We start from the raw sequence: 22,209 nt of genomic DNA on the forward strand, positions 1-22,209 counted from the left end.
TGGGGTATGGAAAATTGTGGGGTTTGCACGTGAAAAAAAAAAAAAAAAAGTTAAAAGGCAGAACTGACCGGACGGGTGATCGACGGGGCATGGAAAGGCTGGGGGAGAGTTTAAAAATCAATAAGGAAAATTTCCCAGGCTGCTGAGGCGGTCAGTAGCCATGTGGATGCTCGCGCTGAAGAGCCACAGGCAGCCAGACGAAGAACCCGGCGCTGAATATTTCAGGTATCTGGAACTTCCCTAATAACGTCCCGTTAATCCGAAATTCGCTTCCTACTTTGGCTTTCATATCCCTCCCAGATGCCTCTCTTCAGCAGGCCGACCGCTTCGGCGGGCAAACCACTCTGGAGATTCTCCTCACAAGAGGGAGCCCGCGAGCACGATCTCCAAGACGGGGAAACCGCAAAACTAAAGTGAACAGGAAGCTCGTCGAACGCTCCGAAATACCCACCCTTCACGATCTCCCGGCGGCTCCGCCCCTAAAAGCCAACGACTGCGCGCAGAAAAGCGCCCCCAGGCCGACGCGCTGACTGGAGACTCCGCCCTCCAGAGGCCGGGGAGCTGCAGACGCCGGATGTGGAGGCTCGGGTCGGGTCACGTGGGCAGCCCGGCGGGGCGGGGCGGGGCGGGGCGGGGCTCTGCCGCGTCCCTGGCGGCGCCGGCGCCTCACGTGACCGCCCGTCCGCCGCCCAATGGGGGAGCGCGGCGGAGAATTTCGAATGTGCTCGCGTTAGCTGGCGGGCGACCCGCTGGCGGAGCCTAGGGCTGGAGGGTCCGAAGCTCGGGATACCCCGGCAGGACGGCCTCGCGGAACTCTGGGATGCAAGGAGGGCGACAGCTGCGGCACAGGTGGTGACCAAGGTACTGTTTGGGACGTACCTGCGGGAGGAGGATTTCCGGGCCTTCTCCGGGCGACACCCCCACGTCCGCTTCGCGGGAGCCTCTCCGAGAAAGAGGAGGCCGCGGGTCTTCCAGGTGTGGAACGGGGGTGTTGTGGCCCCCGTGCCTCTTCCTCCAGGGATCTCTCTGTCGTTCTGAGTTCGGTGTGGGGGCCGTGGAGTCGGGTTGACCCGGTGCCTTTCTCTGCTCACCCACCCGGCCTGAGCCTTCCCACGCCCCCGTTTACTCTGGTTAAATACACGGGTACGCTAACTTTCCGCCTTGCAGGATTTTGTGGATTCGGTGATGTGTAGAGGCATCCATGGCACCTCCAAAAGCCGCGCTTAACGTAAGGGCACACAAACTGGCAGCTCTTTGTGCGGCGCGATTCCGTCGGTGTCCTTGTTTTGCTGTTTCGGTCACCCTTGATCGCTGCCCTACCTGGCTGCCGCGTTCCGCAGCAGGAATGCTGAAAGAATGATGGCGGAGATCAAATATTCTAGCTTCTTCTGAATCTAGACCCCTCACCCGAATACAGACGGACTCGTCCTGCGCTGTGACCTGTTTCATGCGTTGTCTCCACCGTACCCCATGTTAATGGGCTAGACAGGGAACTTTGGGTACACCAAATCTCTTCTGTGATTTTAAGTTGCTTGAAGGGAATCACGAAAGATATTTAGGTAAGGCTTTGCTAAACTAACTTGATCGGTCACTTAATCTGTATGGCTATCAAACATCTCCGATTAGAACTTCAAAAACTCCATTGTGGGGACGCCTGGGTGGCTCAGTGGTTGAGCATCTGCCTTTGGCCCAAGTCGTGACCCTGGGATCGAGTCCCGCATCAGGCCACCCGGGAGCCTGCTTCTCCCTCAGCCTATGTCTCTGCCTCTCTCTCTGTCTCTAATGAATTAAAAAAAAAAAAAAAAAAAAAGAAGAAGAAAGAAAAGAGAAAGAGAGAAAGAAAGAAGAAAGAAAGAAAGAAAGAAAGAAAGAAAGAAAGAAAGAAAGAAAGAAAGAAAAATTCCATTGTGATACATTGTTTTGTACAACTTAACGTTAGTGCTTTAAAAAAAATAGTTGTGCTTGCTTTACCAGAAACATCTCAGTATGTGTTGTGCCTCCACTGTCAGAAAATAATAAATGAGATCTACATATCTATAGTTAATACCTCCAGACACTGTATAGAGGAAAATAAGTAAGGTCTGGAGAAGATATCTGAGAAAAGATAAGGTACAGTAAAATATTTGACTAACTTAGAGGAGATGGAGGTATCTTTTGTAGTGAAAATTGTGTATATGGTTGTAGGAAATAAGAATTTTATTCTTATAAACTGTAAGAATAAGAATTTTATTCTTATAAACTGTATTGCCGGTTTCCTTTTGTAATTTTAAGATCTGCAGAGTGCAATCTAGGTTAAAAGATGCTCATGAAAAGTAGTTTGATAGGCTTAGTAGCAGAATATTGAACCAAATCTGACTTGCAGCATTGAAAAATTTAAGTATATTCATGTATTAGCATATGACACTATCAGCACTTGTTTTGCCACTTTTAACAGTATGTAGAACAACCATTATTTAATGGATTGTTTGCTATATTCATGACTTACTAGGAGCTAACAGACCTGAGTTTTAAAAATAAACTTTGAGAAAACTAGCATGTTCCCCTGCCTCAGTTCCTATTCTTTCTAGCTCTATAATTGTTATGATAGTCTATTAAAACTGTATATAGTGCTACATAGTTTAAAAACCTGAAGATTACCTTGACTTTCTTGAGTGTGTGCATATCTTAAGTGTTGGGTTAAAAGAGCATGGAAGAAAGTTAATCAAGTGAGGGAAGAACTGGAAAACAAAGCCCACATATATCATTACCTCTAAATTAATGCTGTAAGTCTAGTAAATACTAAAACAGTAAATGTTGGTCATAAACATGGTCTGTAGGAAACATAACAACATCAAAATAGAATACTAAGTATTTCCCATAATGCCTACTATATAGTAAGCCCCACGGATATTTGTTAATACATAGTGGCATATTACAGAGTCTTTGAGTTGAAATGCACATTTATTAACCTTCCCTATAAAGTACCTGAGGAGGATAATATTATGCCAAAATATTAATGAGATTTAAAAGCTGCAAAATGTAAGTTATTACCAGGTTAGCCACCTTCTTTAAGCTAATTCTACAGTTATTAAGTCTGTTTAATCCATTTTACAAACAGCCTGTGTTTTCAGTCTTGTTTTGTATTTGATATTATCTCTTAGAAAAATTAAATGCTTTTTATTGTTTTAAGTTCCTAGGTAGAAGATGGCCAAGGAAAGGTGCCTTAAAAAGTCCTTTCAAGATAGTCTTGAAGACATAAAGAGACGGATGAAAGAGAAAAGGAATAAAAATTTGGCAGAGATTGGCAAACGAAAGTCTTTTATAGCTGCGCCATGCCAAATAATCTGTAAGAGATTTTCGTGTGCTTTTGCATCACTTTTTAAGTTTGGATTTAATACATAATAAAAAAATTTTTTTATTCTCTTTTAGCCAACGCTTCTACACTGCTAAAAAACTACCAAGACAACAACAGAATGTTAGTTTTAGCTTTGGAAAATGAAAAGTCTAAAGTGAGAGAAGCCCAAGATATCATCTTGCAACTGAGAAGAGAATGTTATTATCTCACGTGTCAGCTGTATGCATTAAAAGAAAAACTGACTTCACAACAAACAGAAGAAACTTCTCAGGTATTTTCATTACAAAGACTGAAGTTCTTAGGAAAAAGTGTGACAGCCATGAGTTGATAGATCAATTAATTATGTTTGATTTAAATTAATTACTGATAGCTCTGTTAGTAGAGAATTGATCAAAACCTCTTTCTTCAGTGCCTCAGCACAGCTCTTGTTTGTGGCCAGTTAAAGAAAACTTCAAGCACATATGTGATTGAGGCTTGAGCTTGTATAACTTGGTTCTGAAAGTAGGTAGCAAGACAAAGTACAGAAGAATGAGGTTAACCTGTTGCACTGCTAGTCCCTTCAACTGTTCAGCTAAGTGAGTCAAAGATAGCTAAAGGTCTAAAAGCTTGATGTAGACCAGAAGTTTTAATCAGTGGTATAAATCTTATCTCTTCTATGTAGTTTTGTTATATCTAGTGAGGTTTTATAAGAACTCCCTTACTTTGGGAGGGAAGAATTGAAGTGCTCTCTTGGAGAGTCATTTTTACCTACTAGTTGGTTAAGGAAAAGTATACATTAACTCTGTATTAACAGAAAGTTTACTTTGTTTCTGGGTGGTCATCTGTTTGCTATGCTAGTAAAGACATTTGTATGGATACTTAGGCCAGGAAACCAGAGAAAAGGCCAGACCATAGTGATTAGGGGAAGGTTATAGACTCAGGAAGGGAATTAGTCAGCTCTCTGCTGCCAGGGGGAGTCAGTGAAAGAGTTCTTGCTTCCCTGCAACTAACATGATTCCATATTTTGTCTATCATATAGAGAATATACATACATATATACAATATATGCATATAGAGTGTAGCAAAGAATTGTCTATAAAGATTTGATATAATTGCTTTTTCTTCATGTGAGGGTTAGCTTGCTTATAAAGGTTGGTTGTGTTTTTTTTTCCTTCAGAATATAATCTTTCCTGATTTTTTTTCTTTTCCTTGTTCGGTCAACTAGTGAGGGAAAAAAAAATCTCTCCAGAGACATTTGAATCTTCCTTTTCCCTTTCCTAAGTTTTTGGTGAAATCATATATAGAATAGTGAAAAATGAGTACCCGAACAGTAGGAAAAAAATTGTTATTGCAGGCATTTTGACATTTACAATGATTTTTGAGTATTCATTAAACCATATTATTAGTTGCTGGGCAAAAGTGTCCTTAGCATTTAAGATATCAAAGTTTGTTTTCTGCCATATAGTTGCTACATGTGTCACTCCTTTTCAACCATCATTCTATACTCATGCTTCCGTGTTTATCAAGTCAATTTATCAGTGATGGAAAAGCTTAAAATGCTTTGATAAGAATATTTTTCTTGCCTATCAATAGTTAACTTAGTTTATAAGGATTAATCACAACATAATTTTTTTTTTAAGATTTTATTTATTCATGAGAGACAGAGAGAGAGGCAGAGACACAGGCAAAGGGAGAAGCAGGCTCCATGCAGGGAACCCGACGTGGGACTTGTCACGCCCTGGGCCAAAGGCAAGCGCTAAACCGCTGAGCCCCTCACGGATCCCTACAACATAATTTCTAATAGCTTTTTATTCCCTAGCTTTTATAATGAATCATTTTAGTAACTTGTTATTAAATTATATTATTCTGTAATGAAATAGTCTCCTTTATTTATCTTTAGCAATAATACTACTTAAATTTAGAATATTTAGCTATACTGAAAATAAATTTAAGACTTTTTTAGATTGTATTTATTTATTAGAGAGACACAGAATGAGCAAGGCTCAGGGCTAGATCCCAGGATTCTGGGACCATGACCTGAACTGAAGGCAGACACTTAACCGAGCGATCCAGATGCCCCTAAATTTAAGACTTTTAACAGGATTAAATTTCTAGTTGTTTTGTTTCTCTTGAATAGTTTTAAAGTTTTAACCTGTCATAATACCAGCATCTTATATATGCATCAAATCAAAAAAAACAGGGGCACCTGGGTGGCTCAGTCAGCTGGGCATCTGTCTTTGGCTCAGGTCATGATCCCAGAGTCAAGCCCTGCATTTGGCTCCCTGCTCACCAGGGGTCTGCTATGCCCTCTCCCTTAACCCCTACCACCTGCTAGTGCATGCTTTCTCTCTCTCTCAAATAAATAAAATCTTTTTTAAAAAATTTTCAAAAAACAACTGAACTGAATTAGAATGACCTCTATGGAATTTGTCTGGAGCTTTCACCTTCCTAATACAAATCGACAAATCTGCCTATGTCTACCCTGTGTTCTTCATCTTCCCTCCTGTCACAGTGGTAGAAGAGCCTCTGCTCCTATTGAAGGCTGAGCCCTCCCCTGTGCTTCAGATTCCCTTTTTCTCATCTCTAGGACTTTCCTCTAGAAAGTTTGTGCTCTTTCAACATGTATTTCCCTCTTGGCTGAATCATTCTAGCTATCATACAGATGTGCTTTAGTATCTCTTGCCTTAAGAAGAAAAGAAAATAAATAAAACCTCTCCTGGTTTCATATCCCTTAACTCCTCATTTCTCTGCTTCCCTTTACAGCAGATGTGTAAAAGAAGAAATACTGGTTAAAACAACTTTCACCTTCTAGGGTCTTTTTAAATCTTCTGTCCCTTGTAGTTCTCAACTGCATATACCAGGCTTCTAGAAACTAGTAGTGAAATGAACCAACTGGATGGGAGTAGCCACGGATAGGGCTTGTTTTCCAAAGAAGAGCGTTGTTTAGCGAAATTCTAAGCCTCCTTAAGCGTGTTGTGAAGCTATTCAAGAAGTAACTCCCCAAGTTTTGTGAGTGGAAATGTAGTGCTCAAGTCACATTCTGCTTTAAGAGGTTGTAACAAATACAAACCAAATTTAAAAAAAAAAAAAAAAAAAAAAAAGGCAAAGAGAACAGCACTTATTATCTTCATTTCTTCAGTTTCTATTTACATTTGAACTCACTCTTGTATCCCCATCATTCTATGGTCATTGTCCAGGTGCCCACAAACCCCAATTTTTGTGACCAAATTTACTGGCCATTTCTCTTTCTTCTTGACCTTGTATTAATAAACAACATACTTTGATCTCTTGCCTTTCTTACTATCATACTCTCCTAAGTTGTCCTGCTTTTCTGACTATTCCCTATCGGTCTGTTTTGCTCAGTTCTTTACCTTCAAATGTCATTTGTCCTAGCTAGACCTATCTTTTCCTCCCATGGCTTTAAATACTGTCTGCTGATGACCTCCAATTTATAGCTCAAGACTTACAAAGGCACACACACATGACTAGTCTTTGATATATTCACCTAAATATTTATAAAGGATTTCAAACATATTTTGTATGAAGCCCAACTCTATTTTCCCTCTCCCAAAAATATTGTGTAATTCTGCCTCTCTGTAAGTCTTATCTCATAAAACAACCTATCCATTTGTTCAAGTAAAAATAGAGAGGCGGGGATCCCTGGGTGGCTCAGCGGTTTAGTGCCTGCCTTCGGCCCAGGGCCTGATCCTGGAGTCCTGAGATCGAGTCCCACGTTGGGCTCCCTGCATGGAGCCTGCTTCTCCCGCTGCCTGTGTCTCTGCACCTCTCTCTGTCTCTCTCTGTCTCTCTCTCTGTGTCTTTCATGAATAAATAAATAAAAATCTTTAAAAATAAATAAAACTAAAGAGGCTTCCCTCTCCCTCACTGTCCCCACCTCCATCTCTGTTCACTCTCAGCACACTTTGGTCTTTCAACACCTTCCACTGGGCTTCACCTCTATAGTCATAGGACTGAAGTCCTATCTAATATGCATGTCTTACTAGATTTACTACAATGACTTCCTCACTCTTTCTGCTCTTGGTCCCTTTCAATCCCCATGTTTCACACAGTGGCCAGACTGGTCTTTTTAAAACTTAGATCATTTTACTTCTTGCTTAACATTTAAGTGACTTCCCATCACACTTAGACTATAATCCAAACTTGTAACTCTCAAGGCCTCTGCATGCACATCCCCTACCATTCTTATTAAGAAAGGTCATAGATGACTCTAGCCACAATGGCCTTTCTTTTCTAAACACAGCAAGGTTTTTCCTACATCATGACTTTTGTATTTGCTGTTTCCTCTGCTTTTTCTTTCCCTGCTTTTTCTTTCCCTGCTTTTTCAATGACTGGCTCCTTTGCATTCTTTACATTTCAGATGAAAGTCATGCTAAGAGAACCCTCCAACTTCAAGTACTCTGTCACTTCAACTCTGAGTATTTCCTGATTAGCACTTTATCAATATCTGAAATTATTTATGTTTCTCTTTCCTTTTGTCTTAAATTTTTCTCTCCCTACACTATAATGTAAGCTTTAAGAGGGTTAGACTTAAATCTATTTTTTAGCTAAATCTATTTTTTAGCTGCTGTAGGTCTAGTTCTGAGAACAACACCCAGCACCACAGTAGACTGCTCATCCATTTTTATTGTTGAATAAATGAATGCTTTGTTATGAGTATTTCAATTATACCAATGTTTTCTTTGTTTTAATATATTAACAGAACCGAGAAGTATGTCCCTCTGGAATGGACTCCAATAATGACAACAGCCTTGGGGATTTATCTGTGAAGGATTTACCGTTAGTATCAAATTCATTATTATGATTACTAATTACAAAAAAAGAATTAATTCTGTGATACATTTATGAAAGAAAATTTGCATCGTATAGATTCTGGTGTTTGGAGTCTGATGTTTTTCTCTACTAAAAATGCTTTTTAAAAAATTTGGTACGTTGATACTCTGTTACATATAGCCAAGCCAAACCTTTCTTATATTTTACTTTTTTGAGTCTAGGAATAAGCTAGTTATGTAAATATAACTGAATTTTTTCAGTTATATTTTTCTTGTGTCATGTTTTAATTCTAAGAAGGATTGGTTATTCATATGACCATATTTTGCCAGTACTACAAATAATGTGGTTTAGAAATGAAATAAAACATCATGTTTAACACAGCTATCACCCTGTCTTGCTAATCCGGTTCATTCCTAAATAAGGTCAGACCCCCATATACTCTCTTCCCCTTCTCTTGGATCAAGTATACTTTGTTTAGAATTACTGAGATATAATTGCATACAGTAAAATGCACAAATCTTAATTACACAGTTTGATGAGTTTGACTAATACATACACCTGTGGAACCAAAATTTCAATTATGACATAGAGCACTCCTCCTTCTTGCTGGGTTTTCTCAGTTTCAGAATCATTGACATTTTAGGCCAGATCATTCTTTGTTGTGGAGGGCTATCCTAAGCATTGTGGGACATTTAGCAGCATCCTGGGCCTAAGCCACTAAGCGTCAGTGGCACTTCCCTCCCCCAGTTATGAGAACCAAAAATATCTCCAGATAGTACCATGCATCCATGTAATTATCCCCAATTAAAACTACTGCCAGATGCCATCTCCTCCTGTCCCTTTCAAGTCTGTGCCCTCCTCTTCACAAAAGTAATCACTAAGACGACTTCCATCCCCATATTAATTTTAATCATGAATTGTTTTAAAACTACTGAACTGTAAGACCCGACAAAATATTTATGTAATGATCAAAAAGGAAGATGGGGTAATTTACTTCTTATAAGATTCCCGAAGTTGTTACTAATTAGTTACCTTAACTCTATTACCTAAACCTATATTTAATTTTTGATGTTTAGAGAAACATTCTGTATAATAAACAAAGAATAAAATTAGAATGAAACAGCCAGTAATAGTATGAAAGCATAAAGGAAATTCTTTCATGAGCCAAAGAGGGAGAAGATTTTTAAAGAAAATAAGTAGTATTAATTTCAGAGGGGTCAGTAGTTAGGCACCATTAAAGATACATACTACCAAGAGATTAAAAAAAGAAAAAAAAAAGAATCAACAGCTCAGCTAATGATGAAGCAGGCTGCTAAAGAGTTGAGTAATCAAATTGCATTTCTGTAATATATTTTGTAAGTCAGTACTGATTGGCTGTTTCTCCAGCTAAATGAAATGAGGAGTTATGGCATGTCTTCATTGATAGGCAGTTCTTCCAGTGGGAGTTGAATGTCATTCATAACAAACCAGCCTCTGTATCAGCTTAATTTTTTGTTGTTGTTTTCTTTGATAATACTGAACAGATACACTGATTTAGAATTATGAAATGATACTAAAGAAAGAGAAAAGCTTAATTTTAAGAAAATCTTAAATTTTTTTTATTATATTGTTAAGTAAATTTCTATTTTTCATTGGCTAGACAAGTTCCTCTTCAGGAAGCTCACCTTCCAGAACAAGGAGAATCATTCCAAATAGAAGGTAATTCAAATAAAAATTAAAAATATTGTTAAGGGCAAGATGAGATCTTTGTGAACAAGTAACATAGTTAAATTTCTCTAATTTTTTTCTTTTTAACTTTTAAACTTTGTTTATCTGGCATTCTTCTGCTCAAAGTAAATCTGTTTATTTTACATGGACTAATGACAGTTTTAAAATACATCCATTCAGGGATCCCTGGGTGGCTCAGCGGTTTAGCGCCTGCCTTTGGCCTAGGGCGCGATCCTGGAGTCCCGGGATCGAGTCCCACGTCAGGCTCCCGGCATGGAGCCTGCTTCTCCCTCCTCCTGTTCTCTGCCTCTCTCTCTCTCTTTCTATGTCTATCATAAATAAATTAATAAATCTTTAAAAAAAAATACATCCATTCATTTTGCCAAATCTATAATCAGTTATAAACGGCTGGAATTTACTGAGCCCTACTATGTGCCAAGCTCCTGTGTTAGCTATTTTATATACACTTTCTCACTTGACCCTCACAACAACCTCAGAAAGTAAGTGCTGTTGGTCGCATTTTATGTAGACCCAAAGAAGTAAAGTATCTCACAAGAAGTAGCCCAAATGGTAAAAACTAATGTTTAAACTCAAAGCTGATCTCCAAAGCCATCGCATTCTTTCTACTTCTAAATTGACATGTCCCTGTTCTCAAATATCAGTCCTCTCTATTTGAACTAAGCTTTGAAGAAGGAATAGCATTTGAATAAGCAGAACCAAAGATCCTCACTTTTCCTAAAAATGCAGATTATATTTCTTACCTGAAGGGCTTTGCAATTATCTCAATCTTACTCATTTTTCGAAGAACACTTTAGCTCCCACTTTCTCAGTATGCTTGTTCTACTTTAGAATATGAGATTCTTTCCCACTGAATCCTATATACATAGATACATATAGCCTATTAGTTTTTCTTTAAACCAGGAACATAGAGAGACCCCATTTAGAATATTTTTGAAGGTTATATAAGATTCTTTCACAAGTCAAGTAGAAACCATTAATTGAGCATTGCAAAATAAATGGAGTATTAAGTTCCCCAGATTTGTATTTTACTTACAGCAAATGTGGAAGAACTATAGAATGACTTTTTATTAATTCCATTTTTAAGTTTTGAGTTCTAAGATTACTAAAACGTAAAACGTTTTCTCATGTATTTTTTAATTCTCAGAGCAAATACTTGTTTCTCAACATAGCCTGGAATTTGATTTAGATTCAGAGGAAGATAAATCTACTTACGACAATGCTTTACCTAGAACGGTATCTGTCCGTCGAAGTTTAAAGAAACATTTTAACAATCTATGTCAGTTCAATGCCTTGGATGGTTTTGAAATCAGTCATTTCTCACAGCAGCCCTCTGAATCTGAAAGAATTAGATGTGAAGACCCACTAGTAAACATGCACATATCTGAAAATGTGGAACAAAGTGTTTGTCAATGGAATAAGGATCAAATTAACTTATCACCAAAGCTGACAGACCCAGGAAGACCTAATAAAACAAAAGAAAACATTTTACAACATAAATTTGAACAAGCTAAAAATAAGCATAGAGGTGCACAAGGAAGAAAAGAGGAGAAAAGAAAAGCTAACAGAAGGAGAAAATCAAAATCTGGATCAAAGTATAAAGGGAGCAAAAGTGAAAATAAAAAGACTGTTTCCAAAAAAAAATTGGATGAATCTGTCACTTCCAATGATGCTTACAATTTTAATTTGGTAGAAGGTATTCATCTCACCCCTTTCCGGCAAAAAATGAACAGTGATTCTAACAGAGAAGAAAACAATAAGGAATTTGAAGTGAGCATCTATGAATCAAGTGATTCAGGAGATGATTCTGATGACCTTTATTTGCCCACTTGCAAGTACAGTCAAGATCTCTCCAGTGAACCAGATAGCCCACTTGCCAGGTCTCGACCTAAAAGAGCACAAAAATACAGAAATGAAAAAGAGATGGAGGATTCTAAGCTTACAGAAACTCCTATCAGTAAGTGATCTACTTGTTCGCTTGCATGTTTAATGTTTATAATAAATGATCACTCCTGATGCTTATATGCTATACTTACCATCTGTTTCTCTGGGGGAGGTTAGAGACTTGCCATCTGTCTCTTTGGGGGAAGTTACAGTTTGATTAAACAATGGGGGCTTGGGGGTGGAAATCGCAATTGTATGGCTATGACCTGCTTTAAGCTAATTTAAATCTTCTTTAAGAAAAATACTACTTGTTACAGAGAAAGCATTTTTACTTTCAGTAAATGAAGGCTTCCAAGGTAAGGAAAAACTTTTTAGTGGAGCTAGATCGAATTAAAACATCTTTTATACACTTATCTGAAACAGGCCCTTGAAAATGAAAACAAATTTGAATCCAGTAACCTGTCATTTTAATGGCTTTGTTTTATATTCAATATAACAGGAACTATGATTTTAAATTGATTCATTCTAGTTAATGAAAGGTGACCAAACTTTTTACTCAATGGGCTTCCTATTCTTCTCTAAGACATTTGTAAGACATCTAAAAACTATTGCTTAGAAAAATCTTGTTTTTATTAGTTTTATCAAAAGTAGGTATGGTTCAAAAAGTTGATCTAGGGATCCCTGGGTGGCGCAGCGGTTTAGCGCCTGCCTTGGGCCCAGGGCGCGATCGTGGAGACCCAGGATCGGATCCCACGTCGGGCTCCCAGTGCATGGAGCCTGCTTCTCCCTCTGCCTGTGTCTCTGCCTCTCTCTCACACTGTGTGCCTATCATAAATAAATAAAAATTTTAAAAAAAAGAAACAAAAAGTTGATATAGCCTACATCTGGCCACAAAAATTCTCATCTGGGAAATTTAGTTAGTGTACAGAACTAATACATATAGGTTGTAGCATTCCCAAAACATTATAATGCTATTTCATTTGATACTCAGAAAAATTCTATGAAGTGTATCATCATGTTTGTATAGTTTATAAGAGCTCTTAAAGCCTAAAAAATTTTTATTTATTTTTTTTTAAAGATTTTATTCATTTATTCATGAGAGACACAGAGAGAGAGGCAGAGACACAGGACGAGGGAGAAGCAGGCTCCATGCAGGGAGCCCCACTGGGTCTCCAGGATCACGCCCTGGACCGAAGGTGGCGCTAAACCACTGAGCCACCTGGGCTGCCCAAAGCCTAAAAAATTTTAAATGACTTTCCAAGGTCAACCAGTTAGGCAGTGGTAGTAGGCAAATACATTTTTTTAAATATGCTATTATGTTACAGTAAATCAAACAAGATTGGCAAAAGGTTGGTAATTACTGAAGGTGGGGAACTGGGGTTTCCTTATATTGTTGTCTCTGTATTTGTGTATTCTTGAAATTTTACACAGTAAGTTTTAAAAAAAAATAACATTCTGATATAGTATTACTGAGAGTTTAATCCCCAGATCATCAGCATCACCACTGCATTGAAACTTCTTAAATATGCAGAATCTCAAGACATACCCTTGAATCAGATTCTGCATCTTTTTAATAAGTGCTCTGGGGGAATTTATATATACAAAATTTTGAGAAGCATTGTTCTAGAATATAACCATGGACTGGATGTTGCTTAGCCATATTTTCCAATCTAAAAATTGGAATAATTAGTGTAATATAATACATTTATGTGGGGTCAGAAGAAAGACAGAATTTGAAACCTAGATAACCCTGGAGAACATGGTTGCTAAATATAGGCATTTACAGTTATAATTTAGTTTGTCTTGGACAATTTGCCTTTTAAAACTGTTTGAAGAGATTGTCTTGCATTGTCCTTCTATGTGCTGGGTGCGTACCTGTCACCCAATATAGATACAGCTTCAAATTAGAAAATTTGGATGCTTAAGATAGGAAAAACATTGGTTAACTTTTTAACATGTTAGCTTTACCAGAGGGAACCCATTTCCTGCTGGTCTCCACAGAGGCTATGATAAAGAATTCTCATGGATTTAATAAAGTTTAAGTGGCTTTTTAAGACTATAGGAAGCCACCTGATAAATTTTGATATTGATGATTCTGTGGAGCAAGGTGGAACTAAAATGAAATTCCATAATTTAAATTTAAATTTTAAATTTTAATTCTTCTTTATCCTTAAAAAATTATAATTTTTTAAAAAGAATTTTAAGTTTAGTAATCTGTTGCATCAGTTCTTTACATCTACAGTAATATTTAGGTGTTACTGGGATGAAAAAATGATAAATAGATCAAAAAATCTGTACAATAAAATGCTGGATTCTGCATATGTTTAGGATATGTAATTGCACACAATTTTAGTTCCTGTGTTTTTTTCTTTCATTTGGAACCATGTTCAATAAAAGCTGTTTTCGTAGGTGCACTACCTGAAACTCACTGCTCAACTCATTTTAGCCTGAAGGATATCACCAATGTCCCCTTATATCCTGAAGCAAAAATCAGAAAACTTTCTCTTTCTCCAAAAATGAAAGAAAGCCCAGCAGTGTCTCTGCCAAAGCGCAGGTGTGCAGTCAGTATGAACTATAAGGAACCCACACTCGCTTCGTAAGTATCTGATTTGTGGAACCCACTCTTAATGGTACATGGTGAGGGGAGTAATATTTGGAGCTTTGTTCAAGAGTGAGTCTTATTGAAATATAAAATTTTGATTAAAAAGTGAAGTGGGAAGATTAGCACTGGCATATTTTACAATAACTTTATATGAAGAGTGAGTTAGTATTGAGATGCTTCTAATTATGCCTAAGAGTTCTTTTTATCCTTATAGGAAACTGAGAAGAGGAGACCCTTTTACAGATTTGTGTTTCTTGAATTCTCCTATTTTCAAACAGAGAAAGGATTCCAGACGCAGTTCTAAAAAAAAAGTATGAAGCAAATACAGTGAAGTGTTTGTTGGATGCTGTTTAAATTCATCCTATACCATATTGCTCCATCTCTCCAATAGAGAGTCTCTAAGATAGTACACAATAGGGTTCAACCATTGCCATGGAATGTTCTGTGACCGAACTCTAGACCACGAAAATCTCAAAACAATACTTCAAATGTGATGCTTTTTCTTCATACCACTAATACATTTGGTTTATTTTTTTTTTAAAAGAAAAATTTTTTTCTTTTAAATATAAATAACTGGGCCTAATCCTTATTTCTTAAACTGCCTAAAACTCTTCATTTTACTCAAAATGTATCTTCTGCAAAAATTTTAGAAATGAAAATCAAATTAAGATGTTTTCGTTATAAGCTTCTGGTGTCTTTATTTTTGCCTTTAGTGGGAATTAATTAGAATGAATGATTTTTGAAGACAAACCAAGGATCTTTTGAAACTCTTTATATAATATTTGAATAAAATAAATCCTTGACATGCATAGTACGGTATACCTTAAGTTGTTTGTAGATCCCTGATATCACTGTTGTATTTAAAATTACAAATAAAATAGGAGATCATTATTATAGAATTGATGGTTGTTTAGGCTCAGTAACTGGGTAAGTGACTAGCTCTGAACATCAAGCTCTTATGTGTACATTGTTCAGTGATACCTCAGCAAAATCCCAAATTGTTATGTCTTGGACTTAAAGAATAGTTCCTTAATTAGTGGCTACCATATTGGGATAAGTGCAGTTGCAGAACATTTCCATCACCACAGAAAGCTCTCTATTGGGTGATTCCAAATGTGTACGTTTAATATTTCTGTATTCTTGCTGTAGTGTTTACCCATACACTGTTAAAAATTGCTTTGCATTTTAACATTTTACATGAATGTTACACTGTATATATTTATTTTGCAGCTTTTAATTCACCACTGTTTTTGAGATTTATCCATGTTGGCAGATGTAGATCATTCTCATCATTGTATAGTATTATGTAAATAAACTAGATTTATTCTTCTGAGAGACAATTTGCTTCCACTTTTTCATAATTACAAATTAGTGCTGTGGTGAATATTCTACATTCTTGCACACATGTGAATAAGTTTCCATGGAGTTGGTACCTAGAAGGGGAATTGCTCCCTAAAGTGGTTGTACCAATTCACCTGACACTAGAAGTGTATCACCCTATCAGCAATTTATAAGTTCCGGTTTCCTCACACATTATCACTCAGTACTATCGGACATTGAAATTACCTAAAGTAATGAATGTGAAATGGATTCTCTTTGTTTTACTTGCTTATGAGATGTTATTTCATTAATTACTTGGAGAATTCAAATGTTTTATTAGTCACTTAACCTTCTATGAATTGCTTATTGTGTAATTCGCCCACTTTTCAATTAAAAATGTCTTTTTCTTAATAGAATGGATTCTTTATATATTATAGCTAGTATTCCTTGTTTTTATTTACACGGGCTTTAACTATGTTTCCACTTTATTTTTACCTTTTTTATGTTTTTTGATGTTCAGGAATTTTAAATATTAATGTTCTCTATCACCTTTTCCCTTAAGGTTTTTCTCTAAAATTTGTAGTTTTTCTTATTCATGTAGGTCTTTAAACCTTATGGTATTTTGTCAGATGAGGATCTGATTTTATTTCATTTTCCATGAGAATAGCCCAATTGTCCCAGCACTATTCATGGACTAATCTATCTTGCTGTCTTTGACATACATCGAGGTTTCTTTCTCTTGGTTTCTTTGTCTAGCTATGGGCTGGGTACTGTATAGTCACGTTTTTTTGTTGTTGTTGTTTATATACATTAAGTGTATAGTTCAGTAATATTATGTACATTCACATTGTTGTGCAGTCATCACCATTATCCATTTCCAGAACTTTTTCATCATCCCCAACTGAAACCCTGTACCCATTAAATAACTTCCATTTACTCCACCCCCACCGTCCCTAGTAATTACTGTTCTACTTTCTATCTCTATAAATGATTGTTCCAGGGACTTTATATAAATGGAATTATACAATCCTTGTCCTTTTGTGTCTGCTTATTGCATTTAGCATAATGTTTAATCTATGTCCGCACCTAACAGAATTTAATTCCTTTTCAAGTTCTCAAGTACTAGAATACTGAGTAGTATTCCATTGGGTATATATACCACATTTTATGTATCCGTGGACATTTGGGTTGTTTCTGCTTTTTGTCTACTAGAAATAATACTGCAATGAATATATGAGTATCTATGTACATAGATCTGTTTGAGTTCCTGCTTTTAATTCTTTTGAATATATATATCCAGAAGTGGAATTGTTGATCATATAGTTATTCTATATTTTGATGAAGCAACATTTTGTGTTCCAGGGTGGCTGCACCATTTTATATTCCCACCAGCAATGCACAGGGGTTCCAATTTTTCCATATATTTTTTTAAGATTTTATTTATTCATGAGAGACACAGAAAGAGAAAGGCAGAGGAAGAAGCAGGCTCTATACAGGGAGCCCAATGTGCAACACGATCCCGGCACTCTAGGATCATGCCCTGAGTTGAAGGCAGATGCACTTAACTGCTGAGCCACCCAGGTGTCCCCAATTTTTCCATATTCTTGATAATACTTGTTTTGTGTTTTCTCATAATACCCAAATGGTGTGAGGTGGTATCTTATTGTGGTCTGACCCTAATAACTAATGATGTTAAGTGTCATTTCATGTGTTTATTGTCCATTTGTATACCTTCAGCAAAATGTCTATTCAAGTAGTATGCCTGCCTTTGAATTGGGTGGTTTTTGTTGTTGAATCTTAGGAGTTCCTTAAATGTTCTAGATATTAATCCCTTATTAGATATGTGATATGCAAATGTTTTCCCCATTATGTGGGTTGCCTTTTTATTTTTGCAGTGTCCTTTGATGCACAAAAGTTTTCAATTTTGATTAAGTCCAGTTTATCAGTATTTCCTTATGTTGTCTTTGCTTTTGTCTACCCATGAAATCATTGCCAAATCCAGTGTCACGAAGTTTTTCTTCTATTTTTTTCTTGAAAGACCATTTGTTTTTAAAGAGGTGGAATTGGTTTGCTAATATTTTGCTTAGGATTTTTTATACCTATGATCACAAATAAAATTTGCCTATATCCTTTCCCTTATATATTTTTGGTAGCAAGGCCATACTAGCCTCATAAATTAGTTGAGAACCTTCTATTTTTCCTGTATGGAACAAATTGTTACCTATTCAGGTTCAGTGAAACGCTATTAAAACTATCCTGTGTTTTGTGGGCAAGTTTTTGTATTATTTTTTTAAATAAGTTTCCTAATTCTTGATTCTATTTCATTAAATTACCTTTTCCTTAGGAATTGCGTATTTATCTGTTCTGTTTAATGGCATGTTACATATTTTTTAAAGTGGAGATTTCTACTGTTGTTATTGAGTGCTGCTTTTTTTGGTAATACATCAAAAAATTATTTGTACAGTGTTGATTCTTTGGTATTTGTTAAATCTTTTCTAACTAGTAAGTTGTCAGATTTTACAAATGTTTAACGGTGTGTGCTAGAAAAAATATAAATTCTTTAATTGTTGAAAATAGTGTATAACATTTTCAAGTTTTTTTATAGCCTTAGCAATTTTGTCTCGTTTCATCATTTGCTAAAAAAAACATAAGATCTTCCACAAAATTTCTGGATTTTATTTTGTTTTCTAGAATAGTTTCTAAAACTATTCCTTTTATTACTGTTGTAATCTTTTTCCCTCATAATGCTTGTTGTAACGTCTGATATAGGTAAGGCAACTTATATATGGTTAATATTTGCCTATATATAGTTAATATTAGTATACTGTATCATTTTTCTTTCCATTTCTTTAAGCCTTCCTATGTTAATGTTTTAGATATAACTAATTAAAGACCACGTTACTCAATTTTGGTTTTGGTCCAAAGTGAGTTGTAATTTTTTACCTAGCAAATCCAGTCCATTTCAGTTTATTGTGATAACTGCTATAATTTATTTCTATCAATTTTCTTTATGCTTTCTATTCTGCCTTTTTTCTTCTTTATTATTTATTATTGGATTCGTGCATTGTCTTTATTTCTGCTTTTATTAAGTGGTTATCCTGAAATGGTTTAATTTGTACACTTGACTTTCCAAAGTCCAAGTTTCTGAAGCATCTCTTTTATAAGTTATTTTGATGAGGGTCAAATTCTTTTTTCTAGAAATGAATTTAATTTTTCCCTCACTCTTGTTGATGTAAATTGACAGTTACTTATCCCAACATTTCATTTTCTTATGGTCTTAATTTTACTGTTGAGAAGTCTTGTCTAATTTTTGCTCATATTTTGTTAATATATCCTAAGCATTTCATATTGACTTATTATAAGTGTATTTTAAAGATTATTTTCCACTTGTTTGTTGCTAATTTATGGATATACAATTGATTTTCATATATAGACCTTGCTAAAATCACTCACTAGTTTATCTTTTTTTGTAGATCCTTTGAACTTTTTTATGTACATGACCTTATAGTCTAGAAATACAGTTCACTTCTAACTTGTATACCCTTTCTTGCCTTACTGCACTCACTAGAACCTCTGCTATGTTGAATAGAAGTGATGAGAGCACACACCTTTGCCTTGATCTCAACCTTCGAAGCATTTGGTCTTTCAGCATTACTGTGATGTTGGCTGTAAGTTTTTATAGATAACCTTTGTCATATTGAGGAAGTTTCCTTTCATTCTTTGTTTGCTGTTTTTCTGTTAAATTATGAATTACTGTTGAACTTTGTCGAATGCTTTATCTGCATCTATTGAGATGAACCTGTTTTTTCCTCCTTTATGCTGTTCATACAGTTAATTACATTAATCAGTTTTCAGTGTTAAATCCACCTTGACTTAATCAAAAGTACCCCACTTGGTCATGATCTCTTAAAATTTTTATATACTGCTGAGTTTCATTTGCTAATATTTTGTTAAAGATCTTTGCATCTGGGCAGCCCGAGTGGCTCAGCAGGTTAGTGCTGCCTTCAGCCCAGGGCGTGATCCTGGAGACCCTGGATTGAGTCCCAGGTCAGGCTCCCTGCATGGAGCCTGCTTCTCCCTCTGCCCGAGTCTCTGCCTCTCTCTCTTTCTGGGGGTCTCTCATGAATAAATAAATAAATAAAATCTTTAAAAAAAAAATATCTTTACATCTGTGTGTGTGAGGGTTAGACCAAAGTTTCTCTTACAATTTTTTTTCCTGGCTTCAATATCAGGATAACAATATTGATCTCATAAAATGATTTCAGAAGTCTTCCCACATCTTTTCGAAAGAGTTTGTGTTAAGATTAATACTCCTTTTTCCTTATACCTGAGACCTGTATATTCTATTGTATTATACGTGTTTTGTATGATACTGTGTATTGCATGTTTATGTTCATTATACTTCAATTTCTTTTTTAATGTTAAAAATATAGGAGGAATGTTGAGTTTACCACAAAACAAGCTACAGCTGTACAAGTGAGTGTGTTGAGTAGAACCGTGCTGGCACACTGAATTAATAGCATTGTATGGAGGGGAAAATATGAATTAGAACTTGATCACAAAATCTATATAAACCATGTGTGTATTCTCTTCAACTCTTTAAAATAATCAACATTAACCAAACTTAAGCACTTTCTTATAGCCCTTTGCTTATTCTGTTGCTGGACTGCTCTGTTGGGGGGAAAAGGGCAGATTTTCTGTTCTTAGATATTTTAAGCATAAATAGGATACCCATCTCTTAACTGTAGAAAGTGGGTGGTTAACAAAGAGCAAATAACAGAGACCAATGAATTTTAGAAAGGTGATATGCAGAAAGTGCATATGCATGAACATGTGCATGACTTTGAGAAGGTCCCTACCTTCCAACAAATTCTCCAAGGGATTTCTCTTAAAGAACTTCAAACCTTCATCAGTTAAAACTGACAACCTTCGATTCAGCTTAGATTATACATACACACGTATATATACAAATTAGACATGTAGTTTCTCATCTTTTTAAACTAATTCTACCAAGGTTGTATTGGACTTCCCAATAACAAGGAAGAGTAGGAACACTGCCTTTTGGTTTCCTTGCTTTTCTCTGCCTTGTTGAAATATACTACTTTCTAATAAACGCAGAGAAAATCTCTAGCTTTGTTAGCTTTTTTCCACAAAAAAAGTAAAGATACTCCCATAAAAAAACCAAGGCATAAATAAACTACATTAGAAAGCTTTTCATGACACTTATGGGTGTTCTCTCACCTCCTCTCAGCATCTTCTCTACTTTGTTGAAGCCCTCCCTCCAAAGTATCATTTCTACTTTGCTAAGAGGAGATTGCTAATTAATGAGGGCTGGAACAGACCAGTCCAGTACAATATGGAAAAGACCACAGGCTGCCTTCCACAACCCTGCCTTATATAGCTCTTAGAATCTCTTAAAATAGTGAGGTTGGTCTGAAGAATATCAGCTAAAAGCAGTGATACGTTATTAACCTGTCCAGAGTGCCTCAGTCTGATCTTGTTTCTACTTCTTAGGTTTCATAATTCTAAATTTCACTTCTAGGTAATATGAAAACCTCCAAGTCTTCTTTTCACTATTCTAATGAATACAACCAGTTTTTACATGTGTTGAATAATACAACTTTATAGCAATGTTTTATATGAATATACGGGAATGGAGTGGAAAGGAGACATATTCTACAATCCAGATGTTTACATTTCTTAGAAGGAGGGACATCACCCTGTGGCTTCCCTCTGCCTTATTTATCCCTCCCCTGTAAGGGACTTACCTAATTGAGTTACATTTAGGCCCTGGACTGCCCTGTATGGCTGCTCCCTCACCTGTGCCTCTTCAGAGTGGGCCTTCCTTCAGAGAGCACCATTGTTGTTGGCTATGCACTAAATTTAATGGCAAAGGCCCTGCCCTTGGAGGGGAAGTTGACAGGGGTGCAAAGCTATTGGTGAGCCAATCACATTCATCGGTTCCATATTAGTCCCATTTCCCACAGATATATAAGCCATATTCTCCAATGTCCATTTTATTATTAATAAAGATATTTTTGCCATCATATGCCTTATTCTTTTGACTTCTCACTTGGTTCAGGATTCAGAAAGAAAAAGTATTCTTTGGTGGGTTCTCTCATACTCCCAACAGGATACAGTATTCCTTCATGCAGTCAGCATTTTGAATGACATTATAAGCTCTTTATGAAATATGTAAGAATCAGCTGTATTTCTTATGTCTTCATTGATCTATTTCACAGATGCACAGTAGAAAAACTGGGAAAAAACTTTAATTTCTAAACCAATAACACTCTTCTTTCACTGGGATTTTTTTTTGTTTAATGAATGACAGTGGGCAAGATGCACAGTGGACCACCCAAAAAACACAGACACTCTCAAGTGTCTCATGAACTTTTCTCACTGGTGGGGCTGTGAATTCTTATGAAACTTCTAACAAGCGTAACAATTCTAAACATCTTCAACAAGACGCCTAAAATCTAAGAATTATGGACATAGTCGATGGTCATCAACCAGATCATACACTTGCCCTGTTAAATTTAATGGGCTAGAAGAAGAAAACACAACACCAAAC

At 36.4% G+C, this 22,209-nt stretch overlaps 1 protein-coding gene across 4 annotated transcripts; it reads left to right on the forward strand.

Annotated features, from left to right (window-relative positions):
• The first annotated feature begins 666 nt into the window (after positions 1–666).
• On the forward strand, positions 667–15,650 carry SGO1 (shugoshin 1). 4 transcript variants are annotated; one of them, XM_038570728.1, is made up of 9 exons: positions 667–861; positions 1,168–1,559; positions 3,170–3,325; positions 3,409–3,605; positions 8,034–8,110; positions 9,744–9,802; positions 10,977–11,786; positions 14,123–14,309; positions 14,530–15,650. In XM_038570728.1, exons 3-9 carry the CDS (start codon positions 3,184–3,186, stop codon positions 14,630–14,632), a joined length of 1,575 nt encoding a protein of 524 aa, XP_038426656.1. In that variant the 5' UTR covers positions 667–861; positions 1,168–1,559; positions 3,170–3,183; the 3' UTR covers positions 14,633–15,650. The 4 variants fall into 4 exon arrangements, with proteins under 4 accessions (XP_038426656.1, XP_038426658.1, XP_038426655.1 ...); XM_038570730.1 differs by lacking the exon at positions 1,168–1,559 and having other exon boundaries at positions 3,177–3,325; XM_038570727.1 differs by lacking the exon at positions 1,168–1,559 and having other exon boundaries at positions 668–861.
• The last annotated feature ends 6,559 nt before the right edge of the window (positions 15,651–22,209 follow it).

Source organism: Canis lupus, chromosome 23, assembly GCF_011100685.1.
Source record: "Canis lupus familiaris isolate Mischka breed German Shepherd chromosome 23, alternate assembly UU_Cfam_GSD_1.0, whole genome shotgun sequence".
NCBI classification, from domain to species: Eukaryota; Metazoa; Chordata; class Mammalia; order Carnivora; family Canidae; genus Canis; species Canis lupus.